We start from the raw sequence: 21,737 nt of genomic DNA on the forward strand, positions 1-21,737 counted from the left end.
TCCTGTGGGCTAATTTTTGAGTTCTGCAAGCATCTAATTCAATAATAATGGATCCGTAAGGATGTGTCTAGGGCCTCCGCTGTGGCTGGCTACCGCGTGAACCGGTATTGAGGTAGCCAGCGGCGGCAACAATGAGGCGGTTTTCAAGTAACAGACATTGTGCATATAATCTGTCTTAAACATTAGTGTAGTGGGCTACAGTTGCTGTGGAATCCACAGAAGGTAACGCAAAGATACGTGGGACCTCCCATACTTTGGGATAGTGGTGTATTATTGTGGGATAAGCATAAGCTAATGCAAAAACGCGAAGTTCGTCTCATACATTTTTGAAATGTTTTAGTATCTTTTGAGATGATCCCATAATTTTCATTTTACCAACGCCCAATTCGCAACCTAAATAGAGTTCATCTATTATCTGTTTCTGGAGTTTCTCTAGAAGATGCTTCCTCGGCGCAATAACTCCTTTTTCAACGACTGAACGGTTCGTTCGTTTGTCGTCTATTTAGGTATTAAACTGTTATACCTTGTCTTTTCCCTTTTTTTATTTATACTTATTGTACACAAAAAGAAAATACAATAAAAACAGATTTAAAGAATGTCTAAATACTATGTACAAAGGCGAGCTTAACTCATTCATGAGTTTTCTTCCAGCAAACCATTATCAGAGAGAAATACGATGTATAAGAGGGGAATAGTGTACAATATAAGAGCTATTAAAGCATGATTTTTAAACTAAGCATTAAAAAAAATTATCTAATATTAAATGAAAAATATATATAAATAAAAATACATAAAACAATAACTTAAATACGATTAAAGTGACAGGAAATGTTTCTTCATTTGACTCTTAAAAACTTCTAGAGAGGAACTAGCACGAATAGGTTGAGGGAGAGAATTCCATAATCGCACTGCTTGTATTGTGAAAGAGCCACTATAGCGACTAGAGCTGTGTATGGGAGTTTTTAAAAGAAGAGAAGTAGCTTGTCGACTAACTTTGCCGTCAGGAATCAGATATTCAAAGCGTTCACGGAGATAGATAGGGGCATCAGGATTGTGAAGAATAGAATAGAGAAAAGAGAGGATGTGCTTTTTGTGTTTTTTTTCCTTTTTTCCTGTCGTAATGTTCAGTTGAACGGTCGTCTTCGTTCATTTGTCTCGAAAAATCACACTGTCAAGGTCTCATGAATCTAAGTCGTATGTCCTGTCAAAGAGGTTGATCGCCACGACAACGACGTTTGAATAATTAGTTCCTAAACGGTGGACAGTAACTAAGTTACACCTCTGGTATTTTTTGTTTCTAGAAGCATCGATGACTACTCACTTTAAGACGTGCCGCATGCCTGTGTCCCCATTAAGCCAAAAAAAATGTACACGCACTAGCTACTAATGTGTTCATTTTCCAAAAATGGCCTTTGATTAAGTCAATACAATAATTTAAAATGTTGCAAACGTTTGTTGCTGGTGGTTGGATAATTTAAACGCCTATGAAATAAGAACGACCTTGCTGTTATTTGATACTTGATAACAATATAAAAGCAATCAGATTTCTGAAATACGTATCAGTTCACATAGTGACTACAGTTCACAATGGTTTCCAAGGTATGCAGTTGTAATTTAATTGAACCGGAGAAAGAAAAGATTTTTTTAAAGATTGCGGCTAATCTAAAAAAAATACCTTCCAGGTAGTACTATTCGTTGCTTTGGTGGGTGTTGTATCCGCCGAGCATGCGTTCTCCTCCCAACACATCCACAAGTACGACGGACACCATGAGCCCGTACACCACGGACACCATCATGATTATTATGTGAGTACACCGTTTTCACATGCACCTGCATAATCTAAATTTTATATCGTATTTAATTTGAATTATCATATTATAGACCCACCCTAAATACGAGTTCGAGTACAAAGTGAGCGACCCTCACACCGGCGACCACAAGAGTCAGCACGAGTCCCGCGACGGTGACGTCGTCAAGGGATATTACTCGCTGCACCAACCTGACGGCTCCGAAAGACACGTGCACTACCACGGTGATCATCATTCTGGGTAGGTATTTTTATACATCAATTAACAAAGTCCTTTTGCAACGCTCATAAAATATTTATAACTTTTTCCTTTCTTTCGCAGGTTCCATGCTGATGTAAAGCACAGCACTCACCACATCGTTCCCCATCACCACCACTACTGAATCACACAAGCTGACGGGAAAGCTTCGAAATCGATGTATTGCGATTATACCAAATTTGTTAATAACTTTACCGAATAAAAATGTAAGAAATCCATTTAATGTTTTAAATACCAATTCAATATATTAAAATTACCTTTGCACGTACAAAAGCTTGGAAATAGCATTGATTCGGTGGATAAATCATTGCGTTAATGAATGAATGACTGCACTGAGATGTTCGAGCTTAAACCCTTCTGGAATCAGTATCTCGATAACGATGTTTACAAATCTGTGTACTTGGTCTGGCCATAAATACTGTTACAATTAAAAATAAACAAAATATTACATTTGAATTTGGAATCTGTCATTTTTATATGATTGCTCATTGAGTTTTCTCATTTTGGCGCCAATATATTGTACAATATTTTGCGATATTAAAATGAAGTGGGGTGATAAAGAGAACCGAATCGCTGTGATTGCATTACACAAAGTAGGTATGGAGCCAAATGCAATTTTTAAAACTCTTCATACGCTTGGTATTAGTAGAATGTTTGTGTACCGGGCTATTGATAGGCGCAATGAGACCTCCTCTGTTTGTGACAGAAAAAGAGCTGGCCGTCCACGTAGTGTTCGTACGAAAAAGGTGGTCAAAGCAGTAAGGGAAAGAATTCGAAGAAATCCTGTCCGAAAGCAAAATATTTTATCTCGGAGATGAAGATAGCACCTAGAATCATGTCGCATATTTTAAAAGATAACTTAGGACTTGCAGCCTATAAGAGACGTACTGGTCATTTTTTAACTGATAATTTAAAAGAGAATAGGGTGGTAAAATCGAAACAACTACTGAAGCGGTACGCAAAGGGAGGTCATAGAAAAATTTTGTTTACGGATGAGAAATTTTTTACAATTGAACAACATTTTAATAAATAAATGACCGTATTTATGCTCAAAGCTCTAAGGAAGCCTTCCAATTAGTCGACAGAGTGCAATGTGGGCACTATCAGACTTCAGTGATGGTTTGGTGGGGTATTAGCTATGAAGGAGTGACTGAGCCATACTTTTGTGAAAAAGGTATCAAAACATCGGCACAAGTGTATCAAGATACCATTCTTGAGAAGGTAGTGAAGCCCCTTAACAACACCATGTTCAATAGTCAAGAATGGTCTTTCCAGCAAGACTCGGCGCCAGGTCATAAAGCTCGGTCTACGCAGTCTTGGTTGGAAACGAACGTTTCGGACTTCTTCAGAGCTGAAGACTGGCCGTCGTCTAGTCCCGATCTTAATTCGCTGGATTATGATTTATGGTCAGTTTTAGAGAGTACGGCTTGCTCTAAACGACATGATAATTTGGAGTCCCTAAAACAATCCGTACGATTGGCAGTGAAAAATTTTCTCATGGTAAGAGTGCGTGCTTCTATTGATAACTGGCCTCAACGTTTAAAGAACTGTATTGCAGCCAATGGAGACCACTTCGAATAACCTTTGTATATTGTAAATTGTTTTATATTTATGTATTAAACTAACACACTATAAAAGTAATAAATGTTATTTGCCATAGAATTTTTTTTGTTTTCTTTTGTAACAGTATTTATGGCCAGACTAAGTATTTATGAGTGAAGAAAAAACTTTGTACCCCTTTTTACGAAAATAGCGTGGACGAAGGCGAATGAAATTTCCCACACTTATAGAGAATATAAAGGGGGAGTGCAGAATGCAATAATTTTTTAAATTATGCATAAAAAATACATTAATCAATAAAAAAATCATTACACACATGTATTTGACACACACATAATATACACTCTTTTGTTTATTATTAAAGTTTGTGGGAAAATTGATAATAGATTAATATTATTTGTCTATAGTTTGACAAGGGAATAATAATAATTTATAATGTTCAAACTTATAATTTAAATTAATTATGGTCGAATTCCAACTACTGAGGGACCGCTAGCTTGAGCCAACACACCCATGTCTTTGGATGGCGAATGTCTGTACTTGCCCATTGCTGAACATAGATTTTATCTCTTTTATATACGAAAACACGTATAAATCAATTTTCAATCAATCAATCAATCGGTTTTGCTTTTATTAATGTTCAATATAGCGTGGTCTTGTTTTATTATTGTTTTAATATTAAATTATCATTGTCTAATTATAACTGCATAAGTTGATAAAAAATTCTATACAATAGCTTTACCGCGGCAGTTCCCACGTGCCACACGTTTATTTTTATTTTTAAGCTATTGCATAGCTTTTGTCGCGAGCCTTGAGCGCGGCGACCAAATCATGAAATTCCGTAACGAAAAAAACCTTACACCCCTCACTCCGCCTACCATGTAGCTCGCGTTCAATACATTCACACGTTGCCTTGTGTAGTGTTTGGGAATAAGCGCGTGGCGTGACGTCACACTGCATGCGCATCATGAAAAGTCTGCACATCTCTCTCTCGCGCGGTTTAGCTTATGAGTGTGAAGGGGACAGTTAAGGTTTTGCTTTTATTAATGTTTAATATAGCGTGGTCTTGTTTTATTATTGTTTTAATATTAAATTGTCATTGTCTAATTATAATTGCACAAGTTGATAAAAAATGCAATTTATTTTATTTAGCTTAGATTTGTGGACGAGCTCACAGCCCACCTGGTGTTAAGTGGTTACTGGAGCCCATAGACATCTACAACGTAAATGCGCCACACACCTTGAGATATAGTTCTAAGGTCTCAGTATAGTCACAACGGCTGCCCCACCCTTCAAACCGAAACGTATTACTGCTTCACGGCAGAAATAGGCAGGGCGGTGGTACCTACCCGTGCGGACTCACAAGAGGTCCTACCACCAGTAATTACACAAATTATAATTTTGCTATGCAATAGCTTTACCACGGCAGTTCCCGAGTGCCACACGTTTATTTTTTTTAAATACCAGAGCGAAGCTGAGGCGTGCCGATAGTTTAACAATAAGCCAAAATGTGCTATTAACGATCTGTAAGTGTGACGCTTCTGTTTTTTTCTGAATTTATGTGAAAAGGTTTTTGGAACATTAATTCACTACCTATCACATTTGAGGCCTTTATAATCAAAGGCAGCTAAACGCCTTAATGTCGTAAAATGGATTAACAATGGCGCTATCTTGTTTAGTTAGTTGGACACGCTTTAGTGTTTTCATGTTATAACAAATGCAGCTAAATCTCTAACAAATTCAGTTAAAAAAAATATTTTTACTCTGTACTAAGTACTAATAAACGAAGTTTTATCATTTAAAATTCAGATTATTAGTATATTCTCATTCTTTATAAATCTGCTTTAAAATAAAGAATATCGTAGCTATCCGAACAAAGTTATTTCAGCTTCTCAAACCGGGAATGTTGCCCTAGCAAGAGCAGTACTTCGATGGATCGGAAGGATCCGTAATGACGTGCTTAGGGCCGATTTTTGTAGTTTACCTGAATATTTGACAGACTTGGATTTAGCTGCCTTTGGTTTTATAGGCCTAATTTAATCTAATTATTGCAATCCAAATATTCAAATTAATTTCGCTACAGCAATGGAAACACAGAAAATACTTCGAACGGAATCTCACATCATAATAATTGGTTTTGGAAATCAGAACTAGAAAAACGATTACTGTACTACTTTATATCCTAAGCGCTGGTGGTAGGACGTATTGTGGTCCCGCATGACCAAGGCCAGTAGTAAGCATTATAAGCTAATGAAACATGATCTGGGCATACCCTGTATAGTTATTTAACTGTAAGTAGCACTAACTTAATATGTTAATCATAATAATAAGTTACAACTAGATTGCTAACGGAACCCCCCACTCTTTAATAGACTTGATATTAGAATCTTCACTTTGTTGTTTAAGTACCAACACGTCAAATAGCACGCTGTCAATCAAAAGCACACGTGAGATCATTCAGCTTGCATGCTCGCGTGTCAGTCATTTCTCTCCAATAATTGCATTAGAAGAATGAACGATACATCTTGATGGCACGGCTTGTATCTCATCTACAAAATTTGTTCAGTATTAGATCTTATAGCTCAATGAAGAGTTTGCCTTCGTACTCTTCGGAAAATAAGGTTTAAGAAGGTTAACCAGGCTAATCAAAGTTTGACTGCGTTCGTAGAAATTTATTTTCGTCATTGTACTATTCTTCGAAAGTAATAAATTAATAAATAATTTAAGTTTCTTAATTTTACTTTACAGATATTTTGTATACAATTAATTCGATACTATAAATTGAAGAAAGTGTTGCAAGCATTTGTTACATGTCGTTGAATAATTTAACTGCCTATGTAATTGGAATGAATGGAATGAAAGAGCCTTGGTATTGCTTGACACTTGATAACAATATAAAAGACACAAGAATTCTGAAATGTGTATCAGTTCACACAGTGACCGAAGTAAAAATGGTTTCTAAGGTGTGTATCGAACTATAATTAATATAATATCACTTGAAAAATATTTAGAACGGCTCGATCCACGGCTTAGCCTACAATTTGTTTATTAGTTCTGACATATTATGCTCAATGACTGTTCTGGTAAATTGCTTCCAAAGAAAACGGAGTACAGCTCATCCCTATCTCTTAAAAAATATTTTTTAATACTGGTGACCTCTTGTGAGTCCGCACGGGTAGGTACCACCACCATACCTATTTCTGCCGTGAAGCAGTAATGCGTTTCGGTTTGAAGCCTATATAGAAACCTTAGAACTCATATCTCAAGATGGGTGGCGGCATTTACGTTGTAGATGTTTATGGGCTCAGGTAACTACTTAACTACAGATGGGTCGTGAGCTCGTCCACCCATCTATGCAATAAAAATAAAACATTAATTTATTACTGGTTCATTTGGGGTTAGGCGATTACCGGAGCCCTTGGAGATCGCAACGTCGAAGTCACCACTCACCTTGAGATCGTAGTCGCAATTGTATCCGCCTAACAATTAAAAGCCAAAATCGAAATTTTCCAGATTATCTTGTTCGTCGCTTTGGTCGGTGCTGTATCCGCTGAGCACGCCTTCTCCTCCCAACACATCCACAAATATGACGGTCACCATGAACCCGTACACCACGGACACCATCATGATTACAACGTGAGTGACGTACTAATTGAACTCGATCACATAAACTGATATTAAGACATTTTGAATAAATTAAAAATGTTCGATTCAGACTCACCCTAAATTCGACTTCGAGTACAAAGTGAGCGACCCTCACACCGGCGATCACAAGAGTCAGCACGAGTCCCGCGACGGTGACGTCGTCAAGGGATATTACTCGCTGCACCAACCTGACGGCTCCATCAGACACGTCGACTATCACGGCGATCATCACTCTGGGTGAGAAACATTACGAAATTTCATCAAAATACTCTCTAATATGATTCTGATAACGGTTATACAGCAGCGATTATATCTTACAGGTTCCATGCTGACGTCAAATACAGCACTCACCATATCGTTCCCCATCATCACCATTACTAAGCTGCTCACGGCCTTCTGTTTTCCACAAAACTGTTGCGTATTTGTAAACTAAAAAAAATACGATGATGGACTAGACAAGATTTTGGTCTTTTTTGTCACCTAGAATGATTGAAATAGCACTTTTTAGAATGTAATGGAATAGCTTTTCATTGTGCTACCACTAATTGGTAGTAAACAACTTAACACAATTTGAATTTTTTTACAATGTTCGATTAACATAGAACCTAAAAAACACGTGAAGATTGATGATGAAAAATATATTTTTTATATAAAAGTAAACAATGCAGAGTAATAGAGCCTCACCAATAAATCCGGCCATACTGCCTGTTTTTTGTTTATTCATTGCACAAACCGAAGACGAACGATTATCGACGACTGATATAATATTATCAAAGTACGAGAAATGACGCGTTACCACCACCTGTATATAGGTAGGTAGGTAGCAATCACTTTAAAGGATGAGATTGTCTTTACAGGTCAAAGTTCAGGCTTTGTCCGCATGTCTCAAGGTGGGTTCACATTGTGATGCCTATGGGTTCCGATAACTGAAATTTTAATCGATTTGAAAAAAAATCGATTAAACAACATCCTCAAACACGCATATTGGACATCCCTTTCTTGACATCGTATAACTTACTTTACTAGTGGTAGGACCTCATATGAGTCCGCGCGTGTAGGTACCACCACCCTGCCTATTTCTTATTTATTATGATTGAAGGATTACTTGGATTTATTGGTGGCCCGAAGGCCTTTTCAGTTTCACCAGGACAGGTGGGCGAGCAAAGGCTCAGCCAGGAGGGTGGGATTTGCTAACAGTTACCCGAGCGCCTCCGAAGGAGACCTAACAGCTCAAGAGCAGCTGCTTCGCGAATGAATCTACTACCGGATCGGAATCGCGACACGCTGAGAAGATCCGGCGAGAAACTCAGCGAGCTGATTCATGGGTTAGGTTGCACGGCGAACTCTTTGTCGAATTCGACGAGTACGGTTACCGGGGTCCCTAAGCCTGCTCCTAGTGTTAGAGCTGAAGGCGTCTAATGCAAAGGTTATTGGATCTGATGGATCCGTAACGACGTGTCTAGGGCTTCGACGGTGACTGACTCCTGCGTGATCAGGATTCGGGGAGTAGTCAGCGGCGGCGAAGATAAGGCGATTATCATGACGCATAGCCTTATCGAAGTACCGTTCCGACGCTGAGCGTATTTCTGCCGTGAAACAGTAATGCGTTTCGGTTTGAAGGGTGAGGCAGCCGTTGTAACTATACTTGAGACCTTAGAACTTATATCTCAAGATGGGTGGCGCATTTACGTTGTAGATGTCTATGGGCTCCAGTAACCACTTAACACCAGGTGGACTGGCAGCTCGTCCACCCATCTAAGCAATAAAAAAAAAATCGGTAATTCTCGGTACGGTTCGGAAACTTCACCTGCGGCTATATTCAGACTCGCCAAGTTACGTCGGTCGTATTGTAATGAGCGATTTAGTGGGGAACTTCATTCTGTTAATTTTGTGTCACGGTGCGCGCGCATCGTAAAATTTCACTCTCATTAATTTTTCATAACGCGCCTAAAGAAATATAACTTCAAAAATATCTACAAGATTTATTCAGCCTGCGAGACAATGAGATTTAATATTTCTGATGATTTCACATCTACTGTGTGTAAAGTGTACATATGTTTTTTTTTTCTTACGCCCTTCAAGTAAAAGTACCCAGTGTGCAATAAAAAACTTTTCAAGATAATAGTAAAGCTTACCTAGAAACAAAAACAACGTTATTAAAGAAAGCGTGTCAAGAAAACCCACAGAATATATTAATTTGGGCAAATAAGTAGCCGCGGTGGCCCGTATTGCGGATCTACACAACTAAATACCAAAATTCTACCTATTTCTACCGAAATCAATCACAGTTCTTGTTTTAAAAGGGGTCCTTCTGTAATACCACACAACGGAGGCATCAAACTTATATCTCAGGGGCATACATATCATAGGGGCATACACGGCTCGAGATGCTATGATCTCTGTGGATTCCGGAAGTATTGAGTACCACACTAACTGTAACATGGAAAAATTTCATTAGAGCATCCATTTAAAAAACAACACAGTGGATGGTATTTTAGTACAACTCTATAGTCCAGATCTTGATATTTTGCTTAGTCCATACTTGAATTCATCTATTGAATTGAATGTATCTATCTACATTGTGGTGGAATTTTCTCAAGTCTCACAATGATAAACGATAGGTCATAGTGATGAAGTATAAACGATAGCTTCAGCTCTAGAGAGAGAAGTTTAAGTGAAGTTTCAGTTCTAGAGAGTAGTTGTTCCATCTCAACGTTAAGTCAGTCTGTTTCATTGTTTCTGAAATAGAAGTGGACATGTTAAATGATTGACCAAAAAATGTTAGATGTGTCTGAGAGGCTTGATAGCCATGACGACCATTGCTTTGCTAACCTATGGGGGCAAAACCTTGTCTTAGTTGAGTTCTGCTTCATCTAAGGCTCAGAAGTGGGTTATTGAGCGAAGCTTAATTGGCTCAACTCCAGCATTCCCCTATCGCTCTTAACGCATTGATGTAAGTTCGGCGACTTCTCTGTAACCCAAACATTTTGTTATAATTAGCTATGAAACGCAATGGGTAACAACAGTCTAAATCTTTAGAGATTAATGAAAACAATTATTAGACAGAATCCAGGTACGTAAAGAACGCTGTACAAAGACCCTGTCAAAAAGGCCCTAAAAAAACGATGTTCGTTGCTTTTCCGAAGTTTTACACTTTATACATAAACTACATCCGCAATCTTCAGCAGTTTTGAATTATTAATCTCTTTAGCTGTAGATGATTATTACAACCAACGAGTGAAAGAAACTAAAACTATTAAGCACCTTCGAACAAAGCCAGCAACAATAAGTAGGTACATGCTACCAAACTGTCGCAATTGTTATTTTACCATTGATTACTTTAACTACCTACGAAATCATAATCGAAGGAACCTTGATACAGTTTCACTGACATAATATGAAAAAAAGTCGAGAATTACACCACAAGTATCAGTTTTAATTATTAGCTATGACTAACGTGACCATTTATTTTTTTACTCAAAACGGCACATTAGTTTATTTGGGTCAATTAATTGCTATTTAATGGAAAAAAACTACTTTTTTAAAGTTATTTTTTCGAAAAAGTTAGCTTGAAAGTTACGAATTGAAGAACATACTCAAAATGTTTAGTTATATTTATTAGAGTAGAAATTTTGCTTTAATATAGCTAGGTGATGATTTTAAGTAAGAATTAAACTCTTGGCAGGTTTTTTTTTATATTCATCTTAGTTATCAACATCACCTTTAGAACTGAAGTTTGTAGCTGGGTTTTGTAAGATCTCTACTTTGTTTTCTTTTTTTTTCCTACCTAAGCTATATACAGCTATAATATAGCCTTGAGAGGCTATGTCAACGTAACCGGGTGAGTAGATGAGCTTACAGGGCTCAAACCTGGCCCTAGCAAGAAGCGCTTCACAGAATCTACCACCGGATCGGAAACGCGACCCACTAAGAAGATCCGGCGAGAAACTCAGTGGGCTGTGTCTATGGGTTAATTTACTCGTTGAGCCCTTCGTCGCAAGCAACGAGTTTGGCGAGGACGGTGACCGAGGAGATCTCTACAATTTGTTTAAAATACGCTTATCAGCGACGACGCGCTATGGCTCTCACACACCGCTCGCGTTCCGCCGAACACAGGACAATTTTCCGTTCCAGACCTCATTTCTGGGACACCAGGACTCGTAATTATATTATAAAAAGAGACATTTATTGTTAAAACTAATAAATTGAACAATTCGATTTTAGTAGGACATTCCATTGACCCATGAGTGATGATTATTATTATTTTTTCTTTTTTTTATTGCTTAGATGCGTGGACGAGCTCACAGCCCACCTGGTGTTAAGTGGTTACTAGAGCTCATAGACATCTACAACGTAAATGCGTCACCAACCTTGAGACATAAGTTCTAAGGTCTCAGGTATAGTTTACAACGGCTGCCCCACCCTTCAAACCGAAACGCATTACTGCTTCACGGCAGAAATAAGCAGGGTGGTGGTACCTACCCGCGCGGGCTCTCAAGAGGTCCTATCACCAGTAGATTTTTTATTTAGTAATTTTTAATAAATAATTTTTTGGGTCTTAAAATTTTACTTTAAACGAGATAATTGGAAGTAATTACAAGAAATACAAATTACATCATCTGTGGTTATACCTATCTCACTTATTTTTGCCGCAAAGCATTTATTAATTCCAGCTTAAAAAGTAGGATAGCACAAATAGTACTGCTTACAATGCTACCGAAACTTCCATCTCATATCTCCAGACGGGCAACTACCCTTTCGGATGGATTCGCCGGCTACTCAATATCAGTTGTTTTTCCAGATTCTTATTCTAGTAGTGCCTTAAGTGTAGTATCCGCTGAGCGAGCGTTCTCCTCCACAAGCATGACAGATCCACAAGTACGATCATCACCATGAGCCCGTATATAATGGACATCATTATAACTACTATGTGTGTGCACATTTATCACACGCACTTACACACTGTTTTACATTCTTTATTGTATTTAACATGATCTATCATAATATTATAGACTCACCCTAAATACGAGTCCGAGTACAAAGTGAGCGACGCTCACACCGACGACCACAAGAGTCAAAACGAGTCCCGCGACGGTGACGTAATCAAGGGATATTACTCGATGTACAACAAGAGGCGTTAAGTGTTGTTTTTTCAAAAAGTGTTGTTGTATAAAAGAAAGTGTTTTCTTCATCGCAACATGACGAGTAATAAAAAATGTTTTAATATGGCAACTCAAAGAGAAACAATCTTGAAGATTGCCCGGTCATGCTTCTGCGTCGTTAGCTTAGAGGAATGTTCTCCTTTGAGGATTATACTGTGGGACCCAAAGGGTGGAATTGGGTTGGCGTTAGTTGTTATGAGCTGTTAGAACAGAAGGAAACCTTCGGGAAAGAAACATCGGACAACGCTCAACCTCACGTTGCTAAACCCGTAAAAACTTACTTGGAAATGTTCAAATGGGAAGTGCTACCTACCCGCACACATATTCTCAAAATATTGCCCCGTCCGATTATTATTTGTTCCGTTCAATGAAATATGGACTGGCCGCAGTTCCGCTCATATACAGACGTCAAAGAATAACTTAATTCGTATATATTTTAATAAAATAACTTAATCTCAAAAGACGAATACTTCCACCGTCAATGTATTTTAACAGCCGAAAGGTGAAAATAAATTGTAACTAGTACTTTGTGTGCTTAATTTGTAAGTATTTTCCACAATAAAATTTCATTTACATTAAAAAAAAAGTGAGAACTTAGTTGAGAATCCTATCGACAAAATATAATAGCCTGCGAACATACCGATGCAAAATATTATGGTTTCACTACAATTATAGCAAAATCAAACGAAAATAAGATGTATCTTTTTAGCACGAAATATTATGATGTTTGTTTTGTTTGACTTTTACGAGATCTATTGTCCATTCAAGTAATTTACATAAATTAATGTATCATACAAAAAACGCAATCACGCAAGTTATATTTTACTGTTGCATAAAATTACAATTTCTAAGCATTGAATAATTTTATTGCCTATGAAATTAGAGCGAAAAGAACCTTGGAACCAAAATGTTTTCTGATAACAGTATAAAAGTTTCTATATTGGATGGTCAGGTATCAGTTCACGAAGAAACAGCAACAAAAATGGTCTTTAAGGTAAGGTTTCAGTATGGTTAAGCAAAATAAAACAGTAACAATATAAAAAATATAATTTATAACTTTTTATTTTCCTTTTAAAATAATATGATATTCCAGGTAGTATTGTTCGTCGCATTGGTCGGTGTTGTATCCGCTGAGCACGCGTTCTCCTCCCAACACATCCACAAGTACGACGGTCACCACGAGCCCGTACATCACGGACACCTTTATGATTACTATGTGAGTGACGTACTGATTGAACTCGATCACATAAACTGATATTGGGACATTATGAATAAATAAAATTTTTTCGATTCAGACTCACCCTAAATTCGACTTCGAGTACAAAGTGAGCGACCCTCACACCGGCGACCACAAGAGTCAGCACGAGTCCCGCGACGGTGACGTCGTCAAGGGATATTACTCGCTGCACCAACCTGACGGCTCCATTAGACATGTCGACTATCACGGCGATCACCATTCTGGGTAAGGGTAATTTAGGGCTCTATAAGCACGCTATAAAGATCTACTATTCAATAAAAAGTTGAAATATATCATTAATTCTTCGACAGGTTCCATGCTGATGTGAAATACAGCACTCATCACATTATCCCGCATCACCATCATTACTAGTGTTCATTAATGTTTTGAAATGTAATTCTACTTTCTGTTCTTCCAAAATCAATTTCAGAAAAATTAACTACAAATATTTAATACTTCGTTTTATTGGGTTTCTTTTTGCGCCCGAAAATGTTCGTATTCTCCATGTAAAATGAAATGAAAACAAGTGGTTAAGGTAGAAACAATAAGCTTATTTCATTATAAATTATTATATATGCAAGTAGTACGTATGTTGTAAAGAACTCGGAGGATGATACACATTTGAATTAAACTACGTGGTAAGTACGTATGTACCTACTAGTTAGTACCTAGTGTAACGTTTCAAGGTCGTATACAAAAACAGTCTAATTTACTTAATCATTGAGAAAAAGGAACGTATTGCCGATTTCAAAGGTTTACATAGTTTTCTATAAGTTCAGAGACTGACTTAACACGTCCTTACGGATCCTCTCGATCCGATCTCAGTACTTTTAAGCATTTTTAACACCGAGCATCGTTCGACGAGAAAAATTCTTCGTGCAGTTTAAACCATAGACAAATCCCACTCAGTTTCTTGCCGGAACTTCTCAGTGGTAGATTCAGTGAAACACTACTCTTGCTTGAGCAGATGTTTGCAATTTCTCTCGAGTTGAACCCTTTGAGCTTGCCCTCCAGTCAGAGTGAAGCCAGAATAGCTCCCCGTGGCTACTCGCAGATAGGTAAGCAAAAAAACCTTGGATCTACGGAAAAACCTCGATTCTCTCTGTAGTTTGTATGTTGTATGATCCATAAGGATTTCTTTAAGGTATTATATGAGTTGATTCTGTGGTTTCCTTTGTACCATTGGAATAGTAGGTACTTAAAAATTATGTGTTCTTATTGACGTCATACATAGAGAAAAAAAAAGATTATTAGGCATCGTAACTTTTTTGTTTTCTTTATAGGTAGCTTAAAACTAACTGAAAAAACCAAAAGCTTAACAACGCTACGAACCAACCACATCATTGTAAAACATGTACTGTCATTATTATTGTCTAGAGCCTACTAATTTGTAATTCATGTAATATGGAGCTTAGAAATGTATGGCACTATTTCTCAATCATATAAGTGAAGACAATCAAGAAAATATCAGATCTGTATCTACGAAATTGCCATTTAAGTGCAGAACCAGTGTCTAACCAACATGATGATCGTTTAGAATTATCAAAAAGAATCAATTTTTATCACAAGTGACAATTCGCTTCAAAATTCCATAGTTTCTGTGTCTGTTATGCAACGCAAGTGATACCTTTATACATTCATTGCACCACAGGTTTCTTTTTATGATCAAAAGATCCATGACAGAAGCGTTCAAACCAACGAGTCGTACATTCGTTTGTAGTGTTCACTCCGTACTCGTCATTAATAATAGGTTGGGGAAAAAGTTTCTTCGCATTTTTTAAGAAAATTCACAACATTTTTTAATGTAGTTTATTTACATTTAACTAAAGTATGTAGGTAGGTTTTTTTTTTTTTAGGTACCATTTTGTTCGATAACTTTTTGCCATCTTGTAGGTAGGGACATGATCCCATTGCTATATAAATTTTGGGGCTTCTGATCAAAATACTGCGATAATTGGTTTTGACGGTCCTCTCGTGATGTTAACCTGACACTGCCTAAAGTATTCTGGAGAGACCGAAACAGGTGGAAATCTGAAGGACTATACGGCGGATCCATTAACTCCTCCCAGCCAAGCTCTCTTAATTTTTTCTGAGTGGCTAAACATGTGATTGGTCTAGCGTTATCATGATGAAAAACCAGACCCCTTCTGTTGATTAATTCCGGCCGCTTTCTCTCAACTTCTTACTTTAATCTCATCAGTTGTACGCAGTAGAGTTCAGAATCGATGATCCTGCCTGGTGGTAACAGCTCATAATGAATAATGCCCTTCCCATCCCACCACTCACACAGCATCACCTTGTGGCGAATTAACCCGGGTTTCGCCACAGTCTGTGAAGCCTGACCGGTCTTTGACCACGACCTTTTTCGCACGTTCTGGTCGTACGTGATTCACTTTTTATCACCAGTTATCAGCTTCTTCAAAAATGGTTCGGTTTCATTTGGTGGCAATACTACTACTCGGGGTCGTCGTGCTCCCTTACGGGGCACGGGACGGGCCTCGGGGTAGACCCCACTGCCCGGAACGAAGCTCCCTGCCACACAGGGCAGAGGTGAATTTATGCAAGACGAGATGAGGGGGGGACTGTTCGCAGCGTGTTCGGCACATTCACATCGACAAAATAAATAAATACTTATATATAATACGATGGGCTTGTTTTTCCTGGGTGGAGTGATGCCCGTGGAAAAGTCTCCCCGGAGCCGGCTGCTGTCCTCTGCTTCCTACGGTTTTTTTTTTTCCCCCTCTGACTATGGACTATAAACTAACTAAAACTAAACTAACTAATACTAATTATTTACAAATATCTACAAGGGACAACAGTCAGCACCGTAGGGCCCGCCACCGGCCCCATGCCGCGGCCCCACCTCTACAAACCAGAGGGGGAGCCGCGGCACTAGTTTGGCGCTCACCCGCTTGGGTCTCCCCAGAATGGGGAAGACCGTTGCGGGGAGGGACCGACGTTTTAGCACTCCCCAGAAGGGGGAGTGGTCCACCCACGCGGGTGGTGCAATGGGTCCCCATAGGGGGGCACCCCGACAGTGTGGCGGGAAATGGCGAGTGTGGACAGCTCAGTCCCATGGGGGCACTCATTATGAGCACTCCCATATCACTCCGGTTGGTGGTAATAAAAAATCACAAATGAGTGCACGGTTCATTAGGTTTCTTTCAGTGCGCTCGTGATGTACCCAAATATCGAGCTTTTTTGTGTACTCAGTTTTTTTTCAAATGCGCCAATACTGTTTTGTGGTCAATTCCCAGTTCTTCAGCTATGTCGTAACTACTGATATGCCGACCTTGCTCCACTTTTTCGAAAATGGCATCCATTATATCCGTAATGGGGCGACCAGAGCGACGTGCATCTTTGACATTAACATTTCCGGATTGAAAACGCTTAAACCAAATTTGTGCTACTCTCACAGACACTGCAACTAGATCAGTTCTAGTCAGTTGCATTTTTACCTTTTTCGTAGTAAAATTTTCACATTCACTCATGTTGACAGTACGAAAAATAAATAAAAATCACACATTTTCCAAATTTAAATTTGGAATTCTCTTCTCTAAAATTTAAACTTTTAATGATACCAAAACCAGCCAGATACAAATAGTATAGCTAAAGAGATTTTATAACAAGTTCATACATACTATAATTCGAAAAGACTACCTATTATTATGAGCCCTTTATCATTGCTACCGCGACGGATTTACGTTCCATAACTACTAGCATTTTTATTGTGTCCATATTGGTATTATTTTAAAAATAAAATGAACTTATTTTTTATAAATAATATTTTTAATTCATAGCCAGCTTTATATAATAATAATAATATGTAAATTACGTTACAAATGACCAGTATTGTAAGAAAACAACTTCATAGATCAACGTATTATTTTATACCTAAAAAGTTTGGAAGTAAATACAGAATGCATTGTTTATAAATTCAAATGAACAGTTAAAAAAAAGAAAATGTTTGTATGATCGTATGTTTTATTATTAAATAAATGATACAATGTTGCCACTCAACAAAATTCAGTTATGCTTTCCTTCATAAACTTTGAAGGCGACTTATCATCTGCTTCTTAGTGAACATAAAAATGCAGCTTCGAGCCCTGAATCTCTTTTCTGAGGTTGAACATTTCTAGATTAATTAAAAAAAAATAACAATATGCTTTTAAATCATAATAACATAAATTTCATTATTTATCGAAAAAAATGTATTTCAGGTTAGAGTTAATAGGAGTTCTAGTAATGGTGGTGGTGAGGGATAATATGGTGAGTACTGTATTTCACATCAGCATGGAACCTGAAGAGAAACACGTTTACACAATTTAAAGAAATAAAAAATATTCAATATAGCTTCACTGATGAATTAAAATTACGTGACACTAACCCAGAATGGTGATCGCCGTGATAGTCGACATGTCTGATAGAGCCATCAGGTTGGTGCAGCGAGTAGTATCCCTTGACGACGTCACCGTCGCGGGACTCGTGCTGACTCTTGTGGTCGCCGGTGTGAGGGTCGCTCACTTTGTACTCGAAGTCGAATTTAGGGTGGGTCTGGAATGGCAAATGTTATATTTATTCAAGGTGTGAAATTTCCCAATGTAAGCTTATGTGATCGAGTTTAATTAGTACGTCACTCACGTAGTAATCATGATGGTGTCCGTGGTGTACGGGCTCATGATGACCATCGTACTTGTGGATGTGCTGGGAGGAGAACGCGTGCTCACCGCACACTGCACCCACCAAAGCAACTAAAATCATTACCTACAAAAAATTATGTTAAATTTAAAATACCCTTTTATGTGCTAGCTATAGAGATTTTTAACAATTAAAACTCGATATACTGCACAACGCACCTTGGAAACCATCTTTGCTATTGTCACTGCTATAACTGATACATATTTCTGAATTCTTGTGTCTTTTATATTGTTATCAAACTTTAAGCGTACCAAGGCTCTTTCATTCTAATTGCTAAGGCAGTTAAATTATTCAATGACCGGTAACAAATGTTCGCAATATTTTCTTAAATCTACGTGATTGACTTTTTCTATCTATTTAGTAATCATATTGAAACTGTTAATAGGTGCATAAAAATAGGCTCGCAAACATTTATATCCCTTAATTTGCATAGCTAATCATTAGTTTTACTTATGGATACCCTCTGTATGTAACTATATGTTATATGTAGGTATACACAGTTGAGACATTCATTTCATTTTACGCTGGTAGTATGTAGAGTTCATATATATATATATATATATATATATATTTTTTATTTATTTATTGCTTAGATGTGTGGACGAGCTCACAGCCCCCTGAGATTAAGTGGTTACTGGAGCCCATAGACATCTACAACATAAATGCGCCACCCACCTTGAGATATAAGTTGTAAGGTCTCAGTATAGTTACAACGGCTGCCCCACCCTTGAAACCCAAACGCATTACTGCTTCACGGCAGAAATAGGCGGGGCGGTGGTACCTACCCGTGCGGACTCACAAGAGGTCCTACCACCACTAATTACGCAAATTATAATTTTGGGGGTTTCATTTTTATTCCTCCACCGTGGAAGTCAATCGTGAACAATTGTTAAGTACGTATTTCATTAGAAATATTGGTACCTGCCTGCGGGATTCGAACATCGGTGCATCGCTAGATCCGAATGCGCCGGACGTCTAATCCTTTAGGCCACGACGACTTCAATTATCTCTGTAAGCTCTGCTAACCCGAGGAAGCCTCATCTTGAATAATAAAAATAAACAAAACATATCTATGAATGTTTTGGTTTTGTTTAATTGGCTTTCTAGTCATTTAAGAAAACCTAAATTAAGAAAAATTAATGAAAACCAACTAAAAAAAAAATTTTTTTTTCTGTATTTTGGGACCTTTGACATTATGATAATGTCAGTACGTTCAATTGAATTTATTACACAATATTATAGTCAATAAAATAAGTGACATAGACCTTCACTGTGTTTAGTAACAAGTTAAAGGTAACAGGCGTTTGATGAAATTGTTTTCAAAGGTTGTATTTAACAACTTTGAAATAATCATAATTAGAGTATCTTAACGTGCCGCATAACCCATTTCTATGTTCATAGTATTTTAGGTGAATAAAATTACCATGGATGAAGTCCGTCGACGAATATTAAGATACCATTTAATTTTCAAGATTAGGATTACAGTCAAGCTAAGACTAGTGGTAGAGCTTATTTTGAGTCTGTGTTAATTTGAATTTTTATGTGTTTTTTTTTTATTGCCCTTGAAGGCAGACGAGCATACGACCCCCCTGATGGTGAGTGGTTACCGTGGCTCATGGACGTCAGTCAAGACGTAGAGCCAAGCCGCTGCCTACCGTTAACTATTCTCCACAGTCTTCGTTTGAAGAAGGACATGTCATAGCGCTCGAGAAACACCGTGGAGGGGAGCCCATTCCAAAGCTAGATGGTACGTGGCAAAAAAGATCGCTGGAAACGCACTGTGGATGAACGCGGTAACTCCAGGTAGTATGGATTGACCTGGAGGCGGAGGCGCTCGCCGCCTATTATGCGTGGCGATGTAACCTCCGAGACAGAGGGGATCCACGTCCCGGAGGAGGAGTGATTAGAACGCGGAGGCTCCAATCTCGGCGGTCCGTGCTGGAAGCGTGGTCTGGGCGCTTGGCAAACCCGTCGGCCGGTCTCCGAAATGTCGAGGCGGTGTACCCGGTTCTTGCGGAATGGGCGAACAGTGACCGAGGGTGTCTCACCTTCCGGTTGGCGTAAATGCTCACTGGTCATGGCTTTTTCGCCCGGAGAGAACCAACGATAGAGTGTCCCCACTGTGACTGCAATGAGAACATGGTCGAGCACACGTTCGTATAATGCCCCGCTTGGCTGGGGCAGCGCCGTGTCCTCATCTCTTAAATAGGACCAGACTTGTCGCTGCCGACCGTCGTGGCTACGATGCTACGAGTCCTGGAAGGCGATGTCCGATGCGAGTTACACCATCTCGCAGAAGGAAGTGGCTGAATGAGAAAGCGAAAGCTCATCCACCCACCTTACCGTCACCGTCGAGTCAGGGGCCGGACAAGAACTTTTGCTCGACTCCGGCCCTGTAGGAGGCGACCTCCCCAGGTGAAAGCCACGGGGCCACTTGAGGGGGTGAGACCGCGCAGCGTGCTACCTGTGCTCTAACATGCTGCATGGCAGCAGGTCCACGGGACTGTTGTGTAAGAGCAACCGATCGGCGGCACCGCCTGGGGCTGCCTGTTATGCTGCCGTACCGAGACGGCCGATGTAGAGTCGTTGACTATCGCTTCGACGACCCCTCGGTCGGGCGTGCTAGGGATGGCGCCGCGAGTCTGGTTGTAGTATTGAGCACGGGACCCCTGCTTCTCTGCCTGGGTTCTGACCCCGGGCGGAGATCGGATGTCGGGTAAGAGAGTGCAAGGGGATTCGTTTGGTGGGTAGGGCCCTAAATATCAATGGGCGCGCGGTCTGCCATCAACATCTGCAGACTATACGGTACAAAATACAGAGATAACTGAAGTCTCTCCGCAGACCCAGATGTTCCAAAAGATCCGTGAGAATGGGATTATCACTATCCGAATGGCCTTTTTCTGTATGGAGTCAAATGGAAGTAACGGACTTGTTCTTTATAAAGCAAAAGTCTTTGTCCATGTGTGAAGTACCGCTTCGCTCTGTTGAGGACTCCCAGCATTTTGAAAGCCAACTTGGCTTTCCCCTCTAAATTACCCCTAAATTGCACATAATTCGAAATTTCGATCCCAACTATCCCAATACTCGTGGAAGGTTGCAGGAATACTCCTTGGAATTGCAGCAATATGGCAAAAGGGTCCTTCTGAGCAGTGAATGTGCAAACTTTTGTCTTCAACGGGTTGAATTGAACCGAGTTCAATTCACCCCACTCGGAGACTCACCCCAGATAGCTCTCCACTTCGGAGACAAGTTTTGATCGCCTCTCCTGCACCACGCTCCGAAAATGATTCTGATAGCCGATATATCGCGCATCCCCCTTGCTATCATCCGAATAGTATAATGCATGCCATCAATAGAAAGCATGTCATT

General features: G+C 39.1%; 4 protein-coding genes across 4 annotated transcripts; 3 read left to right on the plus strand and 1 right to left on the minus strand.

Moving 5' to 3' along the window:
* The first annotated feature begins 1,527 nt into the window (after nucleotides 1–1,527).
* On the plus strand, nucleotides 1,528–2,265 carry LOC114243123 (cuticle protein 19-like). The gene is made up of 4 exons (XM_089736852.1): nucleotides 1,528–1,599; nucleotides 1,683–1,805; nucleotides 1,882–2,048; nucleotides 2,130–2,265. Exons 1-4 carry the CDS (start codon nucleotides 1,588–1,590, stop codon nucleotides 2,188–2,190), a joined length of 363 nt encoding a protein of 120 aa, XP_089592978.1. The 5' UTR covers nucleotides 1,528–1,587; the 3' UTR covers nucleotides 2,191–2,265.
* Nucleotides 2,266–6,468: 4,203 nt separating this feature from the next.
* LOC149500311 (uncharacterized) lies at nucleotides 6,469–7,682 on the plus strand. Its single transcript, XM_089736690.1, has 4 exons — nucleotides 6,469–6,589; nucleotides 7,140–7,262; nucleotides 7,342–7,508; nucleotides 7,592–7,682. Exons 1-4 carry the CDS (start codon nucleotides 6,473–6,475, stop codon nucleotides 7,650–7,652), a joined length of 468 nt encoding a protein of 155 aa, XP_089592816.1. The 5' UTR covers nucleotides 6,469–6,472; the 3' UTR covers nucleotides 7,653–7,682.
* Nucleotides 7,683–13,405: 5,723 nt separating this feature from the next.
* On the plus strand, nucleotides 13,406–14,042 carry LOC114243119 (cuticle protein 19-like). The gene is made up of 4 exons (XM_089736691.1): nucleotides 13,406–13,427; nucleotides 13,527–13,649; nucleotides 13,729–13,895; nucleotides 13,982–14,042. Exons 1-4 carry the CDS (start codon nucleotides 13,416–13,418, stop codon nucleotides 14,040–14,042), a joined length of 363 nt encoding a protein of 120 aa, XP_089592817.1. The 5' UTR covers nucleotides 13,406–13,415.
* Nucleotides 14,043–17,648: 3,606 nt separating this feature from the next.
* On the minus strand, nucleotides 17,649–18,614 carry LOC114243121 (cuticle protein 7-like). Its single transcript, XM_028174499.2, has 4 exons — nucleotides 18,527–18,614; nucleotides 18,312–18,434; nucleotides 18,058–18,224; nucleotides 17,649–17,970 (listed from the first exon to the last, which is right to left on the minus strand). Exons 1-4 carry the CDS (start codon nucleotides 18,536–18,538, stop codon nucleotides 17,910–17,912), a joined length of 363 nt encoding a protein of 120 aa, XP_028030300.2. The 5' UTR covers nucleotides 18,539–18,614; the 3' UTR covers nucleotides 17,649–17,909.
* Nucleotides 18,615–21,737: the final 3,123 nt, after the last annotated feature.

The sequence above is a fragment of the Bombyx mandarina genome, chromosome 22, assembly GCF_030267445.1.
Source record: "Bombyx mandarina strain Sakado chromosome 22, ASM3026744v2".
NCBI lineage: Eukaryota > Metazoa > Arthropoda > Insecta > Lepidoptera > Bombycidae > Bombyx > Bombyx mandarina.